This window comes from Ceratosolen solmsi, unplaced genomic scaffold (assembly GCF_000503995.2).
Source record: "Ceratosolen solmsi marchali unplaced genomic scaffold, CerSol_1.0 scaffold63, whole genome shotgun sequence".
Classification (NCBI taxonomy): Eukaryota; Metazoa; Arthropoda; class Insecta; order Hymenoptera; family Agaonidae; genus Ceratosolen; species Ceratosolen solmsi.
The window spans coordinates 1,467,262-1,491,025 of NW_011948437.1; the positions used below are offsets into that span (position 1 = coordinate 1,467,262).

Sequence of the window (23,764 nt, forward strand, 5' to 3'; positions counted from 1 at the left end):
AAATATATTTATTTTAAAGAAGTTAATTAAATAAATTTGATATGGCGATATTATCAAGTAGGAAATAGTAATTTAGATATAGCGAGACAGAATTTTTATAAGATTTCTAAATGTTAATTTAAATATGAAATATCGATAATAAGAATATTTATAAGCAAATAAAATTATGTGGATTTGAACAGCGTTTGAGAAGGTAATGTTAACCAAAATGATTTCTTACAATATATCTCGCAAATAAAGTTTCTATGCTTTAATAAAATAAAGAAGAAAGATATATTTTAATTTAAATACCAACTAGAATTGTTTAAGTTGTTCTTCTCGCCATGTAATAATACGTACGAATAATGTATAAAAAATACATATTTAGATTCGTGAATGTTTCAAGCAAAAATTCTATATTTCGATCAACTCGGTATAACGCAATGGAAAAATAATGTATTATCTAAAATATTACTAAAAATTCGTAAAATACAAATAATGATAAATATAATGTATTATATATATTATATAATAGACTATTTGGATAGATAATAGACAGTAATCAAAAAATAAATAAATTACAATACCACAATTTTTAATTTTTTTCTTCAGTTTTTCTGTATGAAAATAATTTTTATATTTTATATTTTATAAATCAAATACAATTTAAATAAAATTCCATCGATAAAAAAAAAGAAAAAGATTATTTAACAGAAAACGTAGATCTTATATAACAGTTTAAGCTTATTACTAATAAATTACGATCTGAACGATATAAATACATTTTCTTTCAGTCCAATTACAAAAATTGTATACAAAACCTAATTCATTTTACAGCCATTATTCATCATAGATCAAATTAAAAAAAATTTAACATACTGACGTCACTCAATTATAAAATACTCAAATTCTAATTGCTCGTACTTCCAAGTTATATTTTTTAAACTTTACCATTATAAGACATAAGCTACAAATAAATATTATCATTTTAAGACTTTTACTTTTTTAAGTAATCTCTATAATCTTATTATCTCTAATCCCATATTTTAAATTTACTAAGCATTTAATATATTATATATTTCAATTCGAAAACAACTTATGTTACACATAAAAGAGTCGTATTGTCTACTTAAAAAAACTTATAGTAGCGTTGAAAATAATAAAGTATTACTATATTTTGTGTGATAATTTTGAAAACCCGTGGAATAAGGATCATTATGGTAAATTAAAACTCTTATAACAAAAAAAAAAAAAAAATCAGAAACAAAAAAACAAAAGAGGTACATGTTTAAAGTACGTTTTCTCTTATTGTTAGCAAATTACAACAAGTTTTAGGAAATGAAGGAGACGATTTAAAAAGATTTATTCTGTTTGAGATAAGTACTTTATTTTTGTAGAATTATGGTTTAGAAATACAATAAAATTCTAACCGTCTAATTGATTTAAAAATATTTTTTATACGAATAAGTGATTTTGTTTAACTTCATATAAATTTATTCTTTCAAAAGCAAAAGATTTATATAATGTGTTTTCATATTATGTTTGCGCTAAATATTACTTAATAATATTGTGATTTTTTAAATATAATGTTTTACTAGTACAATAATAATAAAAAAATTGATTTAAAAAAAAAAAATTAATTTTACTACCGATAGATTTTATAAAATTTAGTATACATTTTAGATAATATATATTTTTACAACATTGGCGAAGGTGAGGAAAAAAGTTAAAAATTTATAGTAATTAAAATAAAATTTGAATTAAATTTTCTATAGAAACTAGTACTAAACTAATTAACAAATATAATTACATGGTCTTTCGACAAATTAATTTAGAATCATTGTAAAATGACATTTTTTAATGTTTAATATAAATAAATTAATTTTGCAATATAGTTATAACAATGTTATTTAATTCTTAATTAACGAATATTCGATTTTATTGTATCTTGCTGGTCGATATAAGATATTAATATTATGTTATTTAAACTTTAGTGTATTTCAATAATATCGAAAGAGGAGTATTTTAATAAGACATTTTTAAACTAGAAATTGTATATATATATATATATATATATATATATATATATATATATATATCTTTATTACAATTATTTAAATTGTGAAGTGTGTTTAATAATTCGTATATCTACCATATATCGACGATGTTTAATAAATTACTTAAATGCCTTTATGAATTATGAAAATATAATAATATACACTTTCGTTGTTTTTTTTTGTTTTTTTTTTTGTTGTTGTTGTTGTTTTTTTATTTTTAATAATTTTATACTATTTTTTCTATACAGTACGAGTGAATCTTTGATATTAAAAATAAATTTTACCAAGATAAATAACGTATGATAAAAGTATAACAACGTTACGACATGAATAAATAAATCGTTGCACGAATTTTCACTTACCTTTGAACTAAACATCTTTGCAAGCCGGTCTGGTTAACAACTGAGACTCTCTTCGAGCGACTGGAGTTTCATGGATTACATTTACTAACCGGTTTCCCGGACAGACGCTGTGCTCTTTTATCTTACTTCAGCCATGTCGTCGAAACTATCTAGCATCATCACTCGTGACTTCTGATTATCGCCAAGTGTGTTCAAATATGACCACTTTTTTCACTTTCTACTTCGTTACATGGGACTATTGTTTTCCACCCCACTCTGCGTTACTTTCGATAAGATTAAATGTGAAATGCCTTTATCGGAATATCACTTCTTTTCCTACATTTATTATAAAAATTTTTCAATTTTCATTTAAAACAATTGCAACCGCAGTATATTAGATTCATAGGTTTTAATGAATAGTATCGAGGGTAATTATGAAAATGCGAACAAAATGTATGTATCATATAAATGTATGTATAATATAAAATTCCAATTAAACATTCTCCAATAAAATATGATATGCTCTATTTTATATTTTAAAGAGTTATGATACTAGTTGATATAAGATATATGACGCATTCGGTAAAATTCACAATAATTGATTCAATTTTTCGTAACAATTGTAATGCTGCGATATATTTAAAAAGTAGCTATGAAAATTATTTGAAATTTCAAATTTCATGTTATTAAAGCAATATGTATAACAGTTCTACCCGTTTATTTTCAATTAAAAAACAAAAAAAAATTGTCTACTCTACTGTATTTATAGAATTTTTGTATGTACATAAATATGTAATGTAAGTAAGAAGAAAAGATTATTTATTTATCTATCGAACGTTTTTCAAAATAGATTCTAATTTCTTTATTTGAAGGATTGTTATCGTCGCATACTATATGTATACCGTGGAGTTAAAAATGATTTAAATAACTGAATAACAGAAAAGAAGTAAATTTTGGAAAAATAATACAATCTTGTTAAGTTAATGGTAGAATGAAATTATTCTTTAATCGATATTAAATTTTTAATATTTTAGTAATATTTATAACGTTTTTTTTTTCATTACTTTATTTAAAAAACTGAAACTCACACAAATGTATTAATAGATTATGCCAAAACAATATAACATAATTATATAATATATTATTAAAAATATTATAAATAGCGTTATATATTGAATACAATGTTAATAATTTTATCAACCATGTACCGTACATAAAAATATAATTAATTAATTAATTAATATTTATATATATATATATATATATATATATATATATATATATATATATTCTATTGAAAACAAAATGTCTATAAGTTTTCGATATGAAATATTATCCCCTAAAAATTATTTATGATATTTTATATGAAATAATGTGATGAAGTTGAATTTGACTAAATTCCAAGTAATTTAAATATAATTTAATTTCACTAATCGTCTTATTTCGAAATTCCTTTGTTTACTATTAATGTTTTTATTCATTTTTAGCAATTACTTTCTATCAATTTTGTCTCATTTTAAACTTTTTAAGAAATAGATCGATCCTCTATTTAATTATTGAAAATCCTAAATAAAATTAAACGGAACTGACATGTTATTTCTTTAACAAATCCATTTATTATTAATGTACTCAAAATATCCATCGAAGTTACAGTTTTGTTAATTCAAATTATCTAGAAATTACAATTAAAATAATTAAAAATTTCTTTACTTTATGATATAATTTATTACAGTATTTCTTTAGAAATTCAATTACTTTTAGTATTATTTTAGTCTAAAGTTTTATTATATAAAAAAGACGAGTAATTAAAAATATTTATGCTAGTTTTAGTTACTTGTTATACGAACGAAGAAGCGAGTTAGTCATCGTATGCTATAAATGATATAAAGACAATAATTGCTTTATAGGCAAATATTGAATGAAAATCCCGAGTAAAGAAAACTTATTAGAATAAGCATTGAGCGTAAAAATTTTGATTTTTAAAATTAAAATTCGATAAAATTCTGAATAGTTAAACGAGCAGGCTAATTTATAGTTTATTAAAATAAATACAATTAATAAAGTTAAGATCGTGGCTAGTTACGACAAATATGGAAAAAATGTTGGGAGCAGACTGAAATTGAATACAAGGTAAAACCGATTACCTCGACGAAAAACTGATTTAACCACACGCGCACACACGCGCCCGCGCGCGCACACACACACACACACACACACACACATACAAATACACACAGTGAGATTGGGAAGGAAGTTGACAAGACAAGTGTTGTGCAAAGACTGAATAATATAGGTGACGGCGTTACGGCTTACACTCAGTCCGCGGCGGGAGTCATAGTAATACATACTTTATGAGCCATGAAGTTACATACTATCCCTCTCACTTATTTCTATTTCTCTCAATCGCCTCTTGCTATTATTACGCGCGAAATCCCCGCTCTGATCCTGACTAATGCCTCAATTATTGTCATTTCCGAGCACGTGACATAATTGCTTCGCGAATCAATGTAGTATTATTGCCTTGGATGCTCCACATATGAATTTTTTATATGCAATGAGATAAATAGTGAGTGGTAGGTAGGCACCGGACTGAAATATTTTTAATTCAATAATCATCAATCGTCTTGTTTATTGAAAGGCTTGACAGGTATTAAATTTATAATTAATAAAGCCCATATGCGAGAAGCTTTTTAATGGCGTAGTGTTTATTTGTTTATTTACACTTTTCATTGATTGCGTAGTTTATTGTTGCGTATGTTCAGCAATTGTTGTTATTGAGAAATAAGGTGTTAAGAAATAAGGTAAGTAGCTGAAATGATACAATTATAAGAATTTTACAATTCTATTGAAGAAGTAATGCCGGCTTTTTAAATTTTATATTTATAATGAATGTGCTGACATCTAATGCACTGAGCGCGAAACGCAAGAAATAAAATAAGTTGAATGTAAGTAATGGTAGTTTTCTACATTACCATTTGCTCTTCGGATCCCCCAGAAACTGTTCCTTTGTATAATGTGCCGTTCGTTCGCTTTTCATTTCTCGCTGCCAAGTTATTGTCGAGTATGACTCTATAACAAAAAAATAAAATAAATAAATAAATAAAATAAATAAATAAATAAAATAAATAAATAAATAAAATAAATAAAAAATTAAAAAAAAACCGTATTATCGATAGTAAACATTCATATCGTATCGAAACTATGGTTATACCTTACACTCGATTTTACTCACTCGAACGAATAATCCTTGAACATTCATTCAGCCGCTCACTTACGTTTCACATACACTCAAAATATCTGTACATTATTATTTATGTAATACGAAGGGGATGCTCAGTATTTATAAAAATTTATAAAACATTTTCCAATCTCGTAGATGTAGCGTTAACTCTCTGCGACACAAAATTCTATAAATAACGACGGCTCTCGCGCTCAGAATACACATATGATTCGAGGGCTTTTGATTAACTGCCTTACACGCCTGCGCCACGGCTGTAATCCGAGGTATAATCTTACTAAATCCACAAATTCAAATATGCAAAGTTACATGATACCTTATATAAGCTCTCGATTGTACTAGTTTTATAGATTTTTATCGAGACTATCTAATTTAACGCGATAAATATTAATATTAGAGATTGATATTCGGGAGATAATTTTGTATTATTCAATAACATTTCTTACTCTTTTCCTGTTGTTCTCATTATCCTTAAGTATTATAAAATGATACGTAATCTCGTAGCTCAATCGAGAAGTTAAGCTAACCGACTTTAAGGCCCATCTAAGTATTATAGGAAATCAGGGCCCTGCAATTTTTGTCGTCCATCAAAATTATTTGGCTCATTATTTACGAATTACTTAACTTTTAAAACAACAACAACAAGAACAAGAAGAAGAAGAAGAACAACAACAACAACGACGACAACAACAACAACAACAACAACAACAACGACAACAACAACGACAACAAAAGCTCTTAGCCAGTACGACATCCAGGACTACGGAACAGTAGCGCATATATAAAAAGGCACTTCTCTCCTTAAGGGATTGTAAACCCGCCGCCCAAGGTTGAACGTCCTAGGACAAAATTGTCGTGTGCATTACTGATTAAGAGCGGTCGACGACGCTAGGCGTTTCCATGGCGAGGAGAAGCTTCCACACGCGAGCTGCACCTTCGACCCGGAAACGTGAATTTGGTCGGCTAACAAGCATTGCCGAGTATCGAGCGTCGAGCCGATCAAACTCAGGGTGCACTCGCACCGATGTCTCCCACCGTTATTGCTTAACACACAATCCCACCCACAGTCCGGCGGCAGGTACTAGTTTTTTACATGCGCGAGCGGGCTTATCGCGTCGGAGACGCTGTTGTGCCTTAAGCACAACTTTCAATTACACGGACTCTCTTTATACCACCTACGACGTTCTCCTGGAGGCACTTCACCTTAAGTTAACGGTCAAGCGAGTGGAGCTTTATTTTTGTAGGTTATAGTCTGTGCAATATCGTGCAATATTCAGTAACCGTGTGACATTGGCAGTAAGTTAAGTGTAATTTGTAGCCGTGGTGTTCGAGAAGGAGAGTTTTTCACATCTTCCATTAGCACATATCCGAATAATGTTACCGAGACCGATCGAATGATTATCAAATAAGCTATTAAAAGATTTTGAATTATTTTTGTTTGTTTTTCTTTTCTTTTGTTTGCTTGCTTTTTTTTGCTTTGTTTTTATTTTATTTTTTATTCTTTTATTATAGCATAGGTCATAGAGTATAGAAATAATAAAGCTATTTCACTATGATGAATTCATTTTAAATGTTACTTATGAAAAGAATCGATACAACTGGTTTCTTTTCTTGCTTTTTCGTTTTTCGTTTTTCCTTTTGTTTTGTTTTGTTTTCTTTTTTTGTTTTTTTTTTTGTTTTTTTTTTTGTTTTTTTTTTTGGCTGGTAAAATAGATTGACAAATGAAATAAAAAACGAAGAAAAATATGATAAGACTCGTCACTTTATGGCCTTAACACGCGCCTTTTTAAAGCGTTTTAAAACTAATAACACCTAGTAAAGTACTTTTCAATTAGAAGAATAATTATTATGCTGGACTAGTTCTATTAGTCAAAGAATATATTGTAACTATCGTCATAAAGAATAAACTTTCACAAAATTATTCCATTGTTCAACATAGGTACGATCGAAATATTGAATAATTGATGAGGAGCTTTTATCATGTAAAGTGACGGCGGCAATATACAATAATATAACAGATACTGTTTTGTGATGTTTATGCAAATGATTTCGAATACGCGATTGACCTGAATTTTAGGTGAATTTGTTGGAAAAAAAGTGCTATGTCAAGACGAACGAGAAGCTCCGAATTTTCAGACAGCTTGCAACGCAAAAGCGTTTGCTGGACGGATCAAGTCGAAGCTCGAAGGAGATTAAAGAGCAAAAATTTATGCGACTATCACTCTATGAGCGGAATAGCTCATTCGGCTCTCGTACACACGAGCTCCGTGGCTTTCGGCCGATCCTTGGACTCGGCTGCTGGTAAGCTCTCTTCTATACCTATTTTGTCAACATGCAATGTAACTCTCGAGACACTGAGTATTTATTTAACTCTCCACAACTCCGGTAATGGTAATATTATGATTGACTGCGAGGTAGTAATTTAAGGAATTCACATCTTGAATATTGATGGTATCTTTCTTTTACAATCACTTTTACTATCATTAGCATATAAATATTATTATTATTATTAAAGATTTATCGAGGAATCAATTATGTATTGATGATCGATGAAATTAATGGCAACTTGAGTAGTTTACATATAAATATAATAATAGAAAAATTAAATTAATAAATAAATAAAAAATTTCTTTTTGAATAATTATTAAAAGCAATCGTGCAGCTTAAAATTAGGTGAAAAGTGTACCGATAAATGGAAATTACTAAAAATTATCTAGTCTACAGGCGTGCACAATGTTTTAATAATTTTTCAACGCAATTGGTACAAAATTTATGAATAGACATTTGATATATATAATAGAAAAAAAAACATATATATATATATATATATATATATATACAATAATATAGCCAATAAAACTCGGATAATATTCTCGACCATGATGAAAATAAGTCTAATTTTATCTACTTTTTATAGATAATGTACAATGAAATGCATTTATGCATACTAAATTTGTCAAAGGTTTCATCGAAATAGCTAAATAAGACCACCAAGATAATTCTGATTTCTGAATTAGTAGGAAGAGGGAGAGAGAGAGAGAGAGAGAGACAGACAGAGAGACAGAGAGAGACAGAGAGAGAGACAGAGAGAGACACAGAGAGAGACAGAGAGAGTATTATTGATAAATTTATCTTCTCTTAAAAAAAGATGTTTTTAACATTTTCTCATGTTATCTTATTTATAGTATTGAGCTCGTCTCAATGGGAATAGAATCTAAATTAAACCTTATTCCCCATATTATGAGATAATAATATAATAAATGATAAATCAATAGCAGTTAAAAAATATTTAATTTTAAATAACGATTTAAAAAATTATTCGAGTTTTATAATTTGAAAATATTATTTGAACTCACAGCGATTATATGAACTTTTGCTATTATTAGGATTAAGAATGTAGGTGTTATTTAATTGCAATATGTATATCTACAAATTGGCCATTTTCTATTTAGTAAATTTAGGAATCGAACCTTCGTAATATACTTCTCAATAATATTAATTAAAAAGTTTCTCTTTACTAAAAGTCAATATCATTTTAGTTTACTTTAATAAGTTCATACAACAAGATGCGAATGTTATTTTTCAATTCAATTTTCAAACAATAATAGCGTATAATATTTATTATGCGATAAGAATTAAATTATTATCAATGAAATTTATTATATAATGAAAAAGTTTTACTATTCAAATAGAATTTGATAAGTTAAAAGTATAGAATGGAATAGGTTGGGAATATAATTTTTGAATGCTAACCCGAAATAATCATAGCTTCTGATACTGCACAATAAAAATTTGTCCGAATCAAATAAAAGTCCGAGATTGGAATACAATGCCGAGTAATATTTTTGTACAGAATACAAATAGTATTTTAATGTATGCTTAGAAATTACCAGAGATTTTTTAATTCCAGCCATCTTTCTCTCCCTCTCTCTCTCTCTCTCTCTCTCTCTCTCTCTCTCTCTCTCTCTCTCCGTTTCGCTGCTAAATTTGACTTTAAATTTATTATTCATGTGATTTTAAAAATATATATTTATACACGTTTGCATGCATAAATAAGATCGCCTATAAAGTTGTAAATTACAGTTGTAAGTACTGTAATAGTAGGCTAGATAAATGGGGAAAACTTTCTTTATCTAGCATTAGATTTAATTTATTGATAACTTGTTAAATACAGCTACAGCGGTTCATAATGTAACATTTATATGGTTTGCAATAAATTCGAAGAAAACGGAGTTTCACGGTTATATGAAATTTTATAATATTTAAGACTATGGATGTAGTAGACAAATAAAGTACAAAAATCCAAACACCAGACTAGTATTTAAGGTTTCATATTTTGAAATAATATAGATTATCTATTCATAATAATATTTATCTATTTAATGGAAATATTTTAATCGGTAAAAATATATTAGACCTTGATTATACGGTAGCCTTTTCGAACACATAAAATTTTACATATAAAATTCAAGTTTTTATGCTTAAAGAATATTTATGATTGCAGATATATATTGTATATTATGGTGTATGGTAAGGATTTTTATTTATTGAAGCTTAAATCGTTTTATTTACCGACAGCTATCATTGTGATTATTTCATGGTTATATCTTGACGTACATTCTCTAGTATTAGAAGGTTAGACTTTTTAAAACTGCAAATATACAGCGCTTTCGACAGCACTCGATAAACACATAAAATTTGTCATAAAATGGAGCAACTTACAGGACTCAAAACTCATTGCTGAAACACCAAGAGACTTTTTCGAATGGCCCTGTATATATATATATATATATATATATATATATATATATATAATCGCACGTATCGCAGTATCGCACGGTCGATTTCCTACAGGAGCCGTACCGCAAAACCTTGTCGTCCACTTTTTCTTATTTTTTCTCCCTGTCGGGCCTCCCTTCCACCTCCGTTCCTCGGCATGCGATGACTCCGAACGACGGCCGGTCGACTGGCACGAGTCATTTTAGTCGTGCACGCGCGCCTTCATTTTCCACACGTCGTCGCCGCAAATTTGTTAGCCACCGTAAATCTGAGATTTCGAAGAAAGTTGCCGACACTCGTTCCCCTGCGATTAGCGTTATTCTCTTCTGTAGGGCGCACTCCGGAAACGTCATTCTGCAATTTGTTCTATTCCCCCAAATACCCAATTACCCTAATTACTACAAGCGATCAAAATTTGTTAATTTGTTAATTATTGTCTGTTACAAGTGTATTTAGGAAAATCATAGTGTCTATAGAGAAATGAATAGAATGAAAATCAGTTGCGAGCTTGAAAGTAGAGATATCATTGTTACGTGATTGAGTGAATTACGAGACACATAAAGGCCTTTCAAGCAATTGTAAATAAAAATATGTACACGTGCAGTGGACTTTAGTGAATTCGATCAATTTCGCTGACAAATATAAATACCTTCGATTGCTGTGCGTATGCAAGTGCAAGTGTAATAGGAGTAGTAAAAGCGGTTAAAGGTGGTATTGTAGGAGCGAAATCAATTAATGAAAAAAAACACAAAAAAAGGCGTCTGGAGATAATATTGGGAAGGCTGTAACGTGTGCGTGAGTACAACGGTGACGATAAACAAATAAAATCGATGGGCATTAGGTCGCTCAAGTCGACGGAGAAGTAACGAACGACCTTACCCCCGTAAGTTGAAGAAGGCATCGGTTTCGCGAGTCGCGGCGGCGGCTCGTGAAACTCGTTCTCCGGCGCAACCGCGTGGTGTCGCTCTCTTGGATCTCTCTCTCTCTCTCTCTCTCTCTCTCTCTCTCTCTCTCTCATCTCAGGCTCGGAGCGACAGGTTGCAAGTCAGAGGAAACGCGGCCAGCGACAGGTAGAGAAGCGCGCGCGGACGCGTTCACCTGGTGAACAGCGGACGCGCAGAACCAGTCGCTTGGTTAGATCGCTACGGGGACACGAGTATAAGTGACGAAGCACTTCGCGCCCCAATGGCCTAGTGTTCTCATCTTTTCGCGAAACGTGGGCTGTCGCAGTCGTCATGGTGTTCCTCGGAAGAAAGGAGAAGCGGGAACGCGATCGCCGGCTACTCGCGAGTATGGATGCCGTGCAGCGGGACGTCAACAAAGTCGCCGACTACGATAACGGTATTCAATACAAACTCCATCTCACTCACTCTCACTCGCTCACACACACACACTCACTCTCTCTCTCTCTCTCTCTCTCTCTCTCTCTAACGCTCTTGCTCTCGCTCTCGCTCTCTGGCTCCAATCTCAGTGGCCGATATGTGTCTAATCTCTTTCTTACGATGAATGAGAGCCGACTCTTTTCGCGATATGTAAAAGTATAACACCAATATCTTTAATTTAACGTTGATAGAACGTTTTTTAGTTGTTTAAATTTAATGCGTTATGCATATCATACGAAATTATTTAACGGTATTAATTGAAAAATACGTTCATTTCACACGACCATTTTAATAGGATTGCCATAATAACATCTTTACGATGATCCCCAAATATACGACCTTTAATATAAAATTTATTTTATTGCCAGTGCAATGTAAAGGGAGAAGGTTTCGTTCGTATTAGTGAAAGCCTTAGCGTCTTTCTATATTGTAAAACGCTACAGCTGTAGAAACATATTTACAAAGATACTTCGCTGAAATTTATATTCTAATATATTTTACATTTAAAATATGGACTACATATTCGAATCAATTAGCTGACAAATGCAAATATCATTAACACAACAATGTTTATAAAAATATTCTGTTTGAAAAAGTTTGCACGCTAATTATGGATGGGTTCTGAACTCAATTATCTGCATTGCACATATTTATTTCATATTTCCTTACGATCACAATCAACTATTAACTATTAACTAACAAATATTCAATAACATTTAAATAATTTTTATGAAATAAAACATAATAATCGCCTATTTTTAAAGCGCTTTAAACATTTACATTAAAATTACGTTAATTTTTCAATTTAAATATATTTTTAACCACTTTTCCAAACATTGTTTAATTTTCTTATTTAATGTTGTATTATTCCATGATTCAAATATTACGTAATATTAATAAAATATTACATACAAAGACAAACTTGGCATTGAAAATAATTATTAAATTTTTCTTAATATTAATTTTCCCATTACTCAAAATAAATTAGACTGCACTTTAAATCGTGATCTTTTGATATGAAACGATTAAAGAAAAAGAGTACAATTATTTTATTGATGAGACAATAAACGTTTCAGCGCTACCATCAATTATGAAAGAAATTGAGTTTAAAATTAACTCAAAACAATTATAATAAATAATAGTATTAAATTCAATTTATGATCCAAAACTCATATGATCTTTGAGCACATATGTAAATAAATACTTTTTTATTATATCCTTATTATATGTAAAGAAATAAATTCATATATATTTTATTGAAATTCAAATTAGGCACTGTATTCTTGTTAGTCTATATTTAATTTAAATAAACTAATAACGTTACATCTATTATAGTGATAGTTATTACAATTTATATATTACGAATGATATAATGAAAAATTAGAAAAAATTATTGAATACTCAACGTAAATTTTTTCAATGTAATTTTAAAGTTAAAACTAGAATATTTTATTGGAATTTAGAACATACAACTTTAACATATAATTAAACTGTGATAAATTTTTGGATTTGTTAATTTTCAAAAGCCAGATAATCAATCGTTTCAAAAATATTTAAAAATTAAATGGTATATTTATTTATTAATTGATTAAAGATATAATATATTTAACATTTTATTATATTTTTATGCAATTTTTATACCTTCAGATATCAGTTGTAATCAAAATAATATAAAACATTATTTCATATATATATATATATATATATATATATATATATATATATATATATATATATAATGAATATTAATATAAGAGCAAATAAACGGAAATAATGTTTAATAAAACAAAACAAAAAGTACAAATAATTGATATAAGCAAATTATTCTTATATTAATATTTTTGGACATAATTTTTATGAACAGCTTGGATAATACGTTATTTCTAATTTATCTCTTTATTATGGTATTGCTATTAAGACTTATAATTTTCAATATAAGTAAGGTATAAAATATGTTAGGTAATGTATGTTAAGAATGTATATAAAATATATGGGTTTAAAAATAAAACAATGTAATGTATATTTATATTATATAAACTGTCAGAAAGAACTTGAAAGTATATATGCAAAATTAATAATTTAAAAATACTAAAGTTAATATTTTTTTTCATATAAAATTTAATTATCACATACTAATATGGAAAATATTTTCAAAAGTTGCAGTTTCTTTATTGTATTTAATATTGAAAATAAAATAAATTTTTTGTTTTCACAAATTAAGTTTAACAAAAAAAATTTTTATTGAATGAAGAAAACATTTTGAAAACTTTATAAATCAATGAGATAAAATCTTTTTTTAAATTTACCTAAAAATCATTTATACTCGAATGCATGAAAAACCACCAAAGTATGATTATTAAATTAGCTTAATTAATTTAATTGGACTATGTAAACATTATTCATTGATATTTTATTTTTAAAAATTTGTTATCCATAAATAGATTATATATATTCGTTAGTTATAAATCATTCACTTATACTTTTGGGCAATACTTTTAATAATAATTCTCATACTACAACATATTTTTGTAGACATTAAACATTATACGCCACATAAACCATAAAGACTGTCGTCCTTTATTAAGATAGTACTAAGTACTTTTACCTCAAACGATATTTTTTTAAAATATTATTTGTATAATTATATTTATGTTATATAATTAATCTTCTTTCCGTCCCTTAATTGAAAAATAAATGTCACTGTGATACGATATGAAATCAATAATGCGTTTAATTAAAGTTTGACAAGCCTTTTTAATAAAATTTATTCATAATTTTATTTAAGCAATTGAATTATTTTATATAATAATTAAGCCATACTTATAACCAAGTCCACCTGTAACTGGTTTTCTAGCTCATTATCGACCCGACCATACATACAAGGATAATTGCCACGCCCCAAACATATTCATGTAATTGTCTCCTTCGTACTTCTTTTGTTCGTTCCCTCTGTAATCTTAAGCGACAGTGCTTGAACAATAAAAAAAAAAAAACAATCACACGTTCCAGCATTCAGCATGGATGATAATAATGCGGATCGCTCTCATGTTCTAGCCGCTTTTGTCCGAGGTCGTGACAGCACGGATGATATTACCAGAGATGGAGGAATGGAAAAAAATTCAAAAGCAGACGACACTGATCTGCTCTTCCTAGATGCTTTTATCGGCGATCCCCTAATCAGATCGCTAATGCAGGTTAGACGAGCTATTTTATTTAGAACAACTTACGAAAGTATTTATTAATGAAGCAACCAATGCATTTTACCATCAATTCTTCTTACAAAACGTTACGTAATTTTAATAATTGTAATAGTATTATGAGGAATAATAGGTTGATATTTTAATGAATTTGACTATACGATGTTTCGTTGAAATTTTCACATAACAATAAAATATCTAATGATGCAATATAATTTCTGCTTGATAAATCGAATTAATTAAACTTATTAATTTTATCTATAGATGATAATATGAATATGTCAATATGAACGATTCCTCTGATCGATTTCGTGATAAAAATATTTATTATGATTATTATATAGCTTAAGGGAAAATTCTGAAGGGAATGAATGAATTAATTTATATTTAAAGTCGTAGATATTAATTCTATAATATAACAATCAAATCAGTATATAAATTAGAAAAATGTTTTTATTTAAAAAATGCTCTATTTTATTATTTATGAAATTCGATTAATGCGTTATAATGAGCTTATAACCAAAGAACTTTACTTGTGCTTAAATTAATTTTGATACAACAGTAAGTATGTAAGCTAATCGAACTAAATAAGAAAATAACTAATCAATTTTAATCTTATTGAGGATAAATCAATTTAAAATAACGTCGAAAAACTTTCGAATAAAAATGGGAAAAATAACTTTTAGAAGATTGCATTAAAAATATTTCCTAAATATAGATACACTAAATTTATTTTAAAGGTTAATACGAAAAAAAAAACTCGATATTTTAATCAACTTTTTCAAAAAATCGCTCTTGCTTGTGACGCATACGACAACGCACAATCGAAACTACATGACGTCACATCTGAGTTTCCGAAATAAAAGTTTCTCCGCTCGTGACGTGCGGTAAAGCATAATTTTTTTTAACATTGTATTAATAGCCACACTATAGTGGAATTTTCTTCACCCGTCGAAGTATATGAAAACGAAGCTCTAAAAGTAAACCATAATGTCACAAATTAAGTCAAAGGAATTGATTATGAAATATATTCCGTGATATTAATTATCATATGCATTTATCAAAATCCATTATATTAATGTTTTGATTTTAATATATTTCATAGGAATTCGATAATTTACGCTTAAGATTGTGTATGTGAAAATTTACAGCAACGTTAATTTGTACATGAGACTTATGTGTATCCTGTTTGTGTGTTCGTGAAACAGACGCTTATGACACTAATGTATAAATCCAATGATGATCAATTAATATAATTAGCTCTCGACTAATTTAAAGGCATTTTCATACGTATGTATATAACTAGCAAATAATTCCCAGAAATAACTTTGTTAAAATCCTTACCTGATCAACAAATATAATATTTTTGTTTAGATGTTTTAAAATTTTACTTGATAATCATAAGTGCGTAAGCGTACTTAAGTTAATTTATTTACAAACTCATTTATCGTTCAATGTTAATTAATAATTAAAATGATTTATAGTTGTGTAAAAAAAAAAACAATTTACTTATCATTGATATAAATGCCATTTATAAATGTAGTTTACTATTATATAAAATTTCAATTTATGAAATTAAATAAGTTATAATAATTATAACATTGATAGTCACTCACTTTTCATAAATATAATGCCGAAATTATTTCAATTTTAATTAATATATAATTATTAAGAACAGTATTATTTTACTCAAATTAAATTGAAAAATTTTCAAGTGCAATATGATGTTTCGTTCTTTATACATTCTTATTTAATTGCAATTCGTGAGGTTTATTTATAAACAAAATTAAATTCCACTGCATTTTTGGCAATAATTTTGAGAAATGGAAAATTCTTTTATATTTCAAGAAGGTTAAATTGTGAATGAAAGGTTATCCCAAAATGGACATTTAAAAATAAAAAATTAAAGATAAAAATTTAATGATATGAAAATCAGTTAAGATAATTAAAAATCTGATGATCTCTTTAAAGTTTCTTGAGCTAAATAAAATTATACGTACAACCGGTCGAATTTAATGGATTTCATAATAGAAAAATTCGTTTGCGTAAAATAATTGATAGAACACATTATTTATATTATACAATTTTTTCATTATACATGAACAATTTCATCGTCATTATTCGTGAACAATTGCAAAATTATATGAACACAATTTCTATTAATCAAATAAATAAATAAATAAATAATGAAAAATTTCTTATTATTATTGGACATATAAGATAAGTCTTATTACTTCTATTACTAATCTCACAAAAAAAATGAGAATGAAATTTCTATAAATAAAAAGTTTTTTAACAATTTTATAAAATATTTTACGATGTATAAAAATAAAGCAATGGTCTATGAAAATTGAAGAAAAGTAAGAAACAAATTCTCTCAATTTTTATCTTGATAGATCGTCATCAGTTTCTATGATTTGCTATATAAATTTCATCTAAAATAAAACGTAATTTTTTAAAATAAACTGATACACCGTGAAACATTCTCGTGCGAAACATTCCAATAACCTAGACTATTTATTTTCGTATTTTATCTCTTTAATGTGTAAACATTTTTTCTCTAATAATAATTTACTCGATAATATTACATTTCACCAATATATATATATATATATATATATATTGATTATAAATTATTAATTAACTTTTAATTTAAGAAGGTGATTGATTGCTTAATTTTTGAAACTACCACCTAAAAGTCATTGAATCGTAAAAACATATTCCATCGACTATTTAATAAAAAAGTAAAATTAATTATCTTATAACACGAAGAAAGAAAATTATATCAAAGCCCCCTTAATAAATATGACGGATATCTTAATGAGGTTGAACATACCATTTATCCTTAATTCGGTATCTAAAATAACATTTCGTATTTGAGTTTCTCAGCTTCTCGCTCTCCACGACAACAATTTAGATTTAACAAATATAAGCTAAGCTCAACTTAATGCATCTTTATAATTCGGTCTGATTAAAGTGTGAATCAATGTAATTGAGGGGAAGCCTGAGTCGGAGTTTTTCCATTAAACAGTCCGGGTAGAACCGGAACTCTCGTCCAACTGACCGCGTGGTCTTTTGTTAACAAGGTCTCCGCGAAAATTTGTTAATTTTCGCGCATGCGTCAGATTTATTTTCGTCCCGACACACTTGCGAGCTGAGAAAAGGACCGCTTCTTGTTTTAAGGAAAGGCTCGCCCTGGCATGCGAGCATGACTAACGAAGTAATTTGTGCTCCAGATTCGAATTTTTGGCTAGAATCAATGTTGTCAGCCTCTACCTTCCAGTGCAATCTTCAAAATTTAAATTTTATGCTGTTTTTATCGCAGAAATACTCAATGGCTTTAACCCATTTTTCTGCCTCCCCACTCCCCTTATAAAATATTTGTTTATCGAGGCTTTAGCCTTATAAAATCGTTTTATGAAATTAAGCTATAAAGTGTATGTATGAAAGATAACGATAATCGTTTTATTAATCGAAACGAGAAAAATTTGTTTTAATATCTCCTATATATTAATTTGTTATGCAAGTTAATAAATGGCCGCAGATTAATTAAAAATTCACAATATCGTAAAACTATAATAAAACGAGTGATAAATAACTGTTAATGGATGGGAATGTGCGATGGGAATGCAGATGAAGTGATACCTAATCCGCTCTTGTAAATACAATTTAACGGATAAATATACGAAGGATGATCCATTTAATGAGAAGTTTTTCCAATCATTTTGTCAATCATTTTTGGTTGACAATAATACTCCAAAAACAACAATAGAAAGCAACGATAAGAATGCTCGGAATTGCTAATCAGCAACCAACAGCACATTTAACAACGAGGAAGTGAAAAATTAATAAAAATTAACTTATAGAAATTACCTTGTTTACACTAGGGCTTCGCGTTAATATTCCCGAACATTGGCATTCACAAAGTGAAGACCACATTCCAACAGAGCTGACTCGGCCAAAAAGAAGTCGACGGTCTAAGTCACACTAATAAAAAAGCTATCTACGACCTGTTTGTCGGCTTTTCAGCTACGACTCGTTTCCCCCTCGCGCATCTTTGCCACTTATAATAAATAAAAAAGAATACTCCCAGTTTACCTATTCTTTTGTCCGTCCACGTAGTCGACACAGCGCGAGTTTCATTTAGTGCCAATAGACGCGAAAAATATCATCATATCGCCAACGTGCTTCATTTATTATTGACACTTTGTACTCTTTAATTAAAAGTTTAATGCTCGTTTGTCATATACGTGATCGTGACCATTAAATGAAATGAAAAAAAAAAAAAAACAAAAAAAAAAACCAAAAAATATTAAAAAATATTGTTTATCCGATTTTAAGCTGTTTAAAATAATGCTCTTTCCCGAAAGTTAATTTAATTATATAAGAGAAATTAACGGGAAGGAAACAAAAAGTGATCAATATTTCTCAGTAAGTTTGTTCAGAATTTGAGACAATTAGCTGGTAATACAGCGCCGGTTCAAGCCCCTACTACCACACATTACATCAGCAATTGCATTTGACCGGGTGAACACCGGTTAATTACGAGGTCGCACGACACGCGGGAGTAACTAGAATAAGATGTCATTTAGATATACGTTGCTTCATTACACTTCTAATACGTTTTTCAACTTGTGCTGCATTACACCGGATGATTTCTTTTTCTCAATTCTGTAAACGCGAGTCCGAGTCTTATGAGTATTTTTTTTTTTTTTTTTTTTTTAATACTCGTCACTTGAACCTCGAACTAACGGCACAATATATAACTAATCACAATATCGAACTCATACGTAATATATAAGATTCGTTTGATATTAAATTATATTAGCAATGACAGAATGGGGTATTTACAATTTGTATTTATAAAATAGATTTGGAGTCAATTGGATGATTACATTTTACATAATTAAGTGAAACGTAGATTATTAACTATAATAACGAATCGCAATGTATTTATGAAGTAATATTAATTATTTATTTTATATCGAACATTTATTAGATTTTATAATGAGCATTATGGTAATTAGTAACGAGGCAGTTTACGAGACCATTTATTATCTGCTTCCATTACGTAACAATATTAATATGTCGGATGAGGTAAACAGATTTAAATCATCAATGGCAAATGTTGTTTAATTTGAGTTATGTTCAACCTAAATATCGACTCTACTATATGACGTTATTGAGAAATTTATTCAAAACACATTAAAAGTATCGAAGGCGAACATTTCTCAATATAAAATATTTAATGCTTAAAAGTTATAAAAATCATGTCTTCTATATAAAAAACAATTTTTTTTTTTTTTTTTTTTTTTGTATTTTAATACAATCGTCTGTCTAATCATCATTAATGATCAATATATGCAAGCCCAATACTGAATTCTTCTTGTAAGCATTTTCGATAAAAAGATGATGGCATGCATTATCAAAATATTTTACAACGATTTGAATCCGTGAAAGATAAACATATTTATGAATGTATTTTCAAGTATGTTTCTGTTTTCTGTTTTCTGTTTTTTGATTTGAAGAATGAGCTTGCTTAAGTAATTCTTACTCATCGTTGCACATTTTATACTGCTTGTTTAAAAAATACAACCATACAACTCTTATAAAGCGATTGGAAAAATTTGATATGTTATTATATTGTTGGAAATTTCTGTTACATATACATACCATTAAGTTAATTAGTATTATCGTTAATTAGTAGAACTCCTCAAGACTAGTAGTGGCAGCGAGTAAATAGACTTTCATAATTTTTCATTAAAGCCTATGGTAAGCCTATTATTGTAGGTTCCTGTAAAAAAGAAAAGATAAAGAAAACTAACTACTTGGGATAGACGCGAAAGGCCGTCGTGCGCCAATTCGAAAAGAAGGAGAAAGCCGGCAAACGACGATGCCGTTAAATCTTAAAATGAAGTGTTAGCTTCGCAGCCAGTGTCACAATAATGTTGACAGCACGGCGAATGTCATCGAGCTTATGTCATTTTTTATGTCATCGAAGAAGCAAGAAGCCAGCGACAGCGAAGCTAAGCCGAGAAAGGGAAACCGGGACACAGTGTCAAAAATGAAAACAATAGCCAAGTCAGCTGATTACGAACATTGGCGCTTTCTTGCGTAATTCTTGACGTAATTCGTTAGGGGGTCGCCATGAGCTCTCGATGTTTATACGCCCCCATTGCCATGCGAGTGCGCGGTCATCGGATCCCGGAGCAGCGGATTGCTCTTACGAACGCCCGTGCGAGAGAGAGAGAGAGAGAGAGATAGAGAGAGAGAGACAGCGAACGGCGTCGGTGCAGCCAAGAAGCTTCGTCATCACGACGGCTCGCGCGACCAGCCAAGCGAGACCGTCGGCGCAGAATAACGAACAAACGCGTCAGTCAGTAGCGTCATTGCTCGTCGTTCTTTATCCTAGTCCCGTTCGCCGCTCATCGACGCCAAGAAGCGAAGCCATCGGGCTTAGTTGACCGAGGTAAATGGCAGGTGGCGAAGGTCACGCCCAGCAAAAGTAACTTTTAATAGGGAATAGTGGAAAATAGACAGGGCAGGGGGACCCTCGTAGTAGCGCTCACTGGCCTTTAGATCTCGTCGGCGCCACATGTTCGTCCAATAGTCGTGCCAGGGCCGTGCCCACTGGGTCGGGGGAGCCCGCGAGCGAACCGAGAGTCGGCTACGGCCCTGACGTCCCCACCTGTTTCGTTCGACTGGCACGGCAGCGGCGAGCGGCGAGCGACGGAGAGGCCCCGAGCGGGGAAATAGGCGCGGCGCAGTCCCGAGACCGAGTCGAGTCCGAGTGTATCCGACGCAGGCGCCCCGCTGGATCGATAGCCTTCGCTCGCGGGAGCTGTCCAGGTGAGTGAGTCGGTCAGACAAGCGAGATGGCGGCCGACGCGCCTTACCGACGCTCGGGGGCTACGGGGACTGCTGTTGGTTATGGAGAGAAGCAGAGATCTTGAGGAAGTTGGCGCGCCCAAGGTTTCCAAGTCGCGACGACGCGACTATATCGCCTATCCGAATGCTCCCATCCCATCCCAGTGGGATTTTCCTTAACCTCTAAAGTGCCAGCGCCTCGTCCCGTTATTAACTCGCCATCTCTCTTTTTTTTTTTATCCTTCAGGCAGTCGATCCAACCCACCTACCACTCACTTGCCCCCGAACGCCTGATCGACCGTCCGATAAAACCTGCACCTCGTTATTAAGCGCCAAAGAGATTGACAAAGTCGTTTTGACCTACAATACGTAAATCTATCGTAAAGACTGTCAATTGGAATTGCCATGATGTCGCGCGTCTATCCACTTCATCGGCTGGTTAAAGTGGCCGTGCATTTTCGCGAGAATGGCCATGTTTGGCTTTAAAGTGCCAAGTGCCCAGTCAGTCACGATATAGGTATTTTTTTAATCGAATTTCACTTCTCGTTCTTTTAATACAGTTACTTAGTGGAAGTGGAAAATTGTGAGAATTGTGAGAATTGCGAGAGGCGTGCGCGCGATAGTATCTCGAAAGTTGAATGCTTCGTATTATTGTGAAGCTAATTTTTTCACTTTATGTGTATTTCTTATGCGTATTCGTTCTTCAATCCACGTTTCTATTCGAGTTAATGTTTTTTTTTTGTCATTCTTACTTTTTTAACGTTTTTACGAGTGCTAAATTATTACTGCTACTACTACCTGTTTGTAAAAAATTTTAATAATAATTGTGGTGTTGATATTACCTTAAGACAGGTTGAGCACTTTTGTATTGTTTGGCTTCGTAATGCACAGCCTTGTAAATTGTTGCGCAAAAAGTAAGTCGTTGGGATATTTTGATTGCCCTTAGTTTCATTTAGCTTCAACCAATTTATCAATTGACAATCAACTAGATATGTTAGAAATATCGTTATGTCAAATATTCATCCATTTGGTATAATTTCAAAAGCAATTTTACTTTTATAAATTCTTCTTTTAGCTTACAAATACGCATTAAGAGTCGTCTTTAGACCCTAGAATAGTCGTAAAATTAAAGCTGAAGAAAATAATAAGTTGATAATGTAAAGTTTTCTTATATTTGTAGGTAAATGTATTTATTTCCCTGTATTGTAAGTAAATGAATTTCCCTGTGCGAAAATTTACGAAAACATTTAATCTTAAGCCCTAATTAGAATTCCATAGCTTTACACGCTAATACACTTTAACATAATTTTTAATAAAACTCCATGATCAACTATATCGCGATATATATATATATATTGAAACGAAATGAATAAATTACATGTCTAGCGTGGATTAGTGATTAAGTAATAAATATTATTTTTAATATTTGCATTGAAAAATTCAGTATGCATTTCCAGATATTTATTAGCTGTTAATTAATTCAAAGACTATTGTTCTTATTCACTTTATTATTGACTTTATCAATATTCTTCTACCCTTCTCTCTTCTACTTTCCAATATACCTTTGCATTAATAAATTTGCACTTCTCCGAATTATACTCTACAATGTTCTCCAATTATTTTTTCTTCTTATTATTATTCTTTAAGGCTTTTAACAATCGTGTCGCTTTTCGCTATTTCGTCCAATATTTCTCCACCTGTCTCTTGCTACACAAAATAAATAATTGGCCTTCCAACAGCGGCGTTAAAATACCCGAGTCGAGCGAATAAGCCCCCCACCCCCACCTCCTATCGCCCCACTGCCTCACTACCGGTTCTCGCTCGAGAAAATTCCAGTTGTAGAAAAATTGGCAAAGCATTATTAAATGACTCAGTTCGTCAATCGAACGCATCGTCAGACACAAGTTTAATGTTATTTTCTTTC

General features: G+C 30.2%; 1 protein-coding gene across 1 annotated transcript in view; it reads right to left on the bottom strand.

The window, feature by feature from the left end:
* Positions 1-21,548: 21,548 nt before the first annotated feature.
* The window catches only part of LOC105365224 (uncharacterized), a 2,448-nt gene continuing 232 nt past the window's right edge, over positions 21,549-23,764 (bottom strand). The window contains exon 2 of the mRNA XM_011503331.1: positions 21,549-21,825. Coding sequence (XP_011501633.1) covers positions 21,549-21,825 — 277 coding nt within the window. The remainder of the gene's footprint in view (positions 21,826-23,764) is intronic.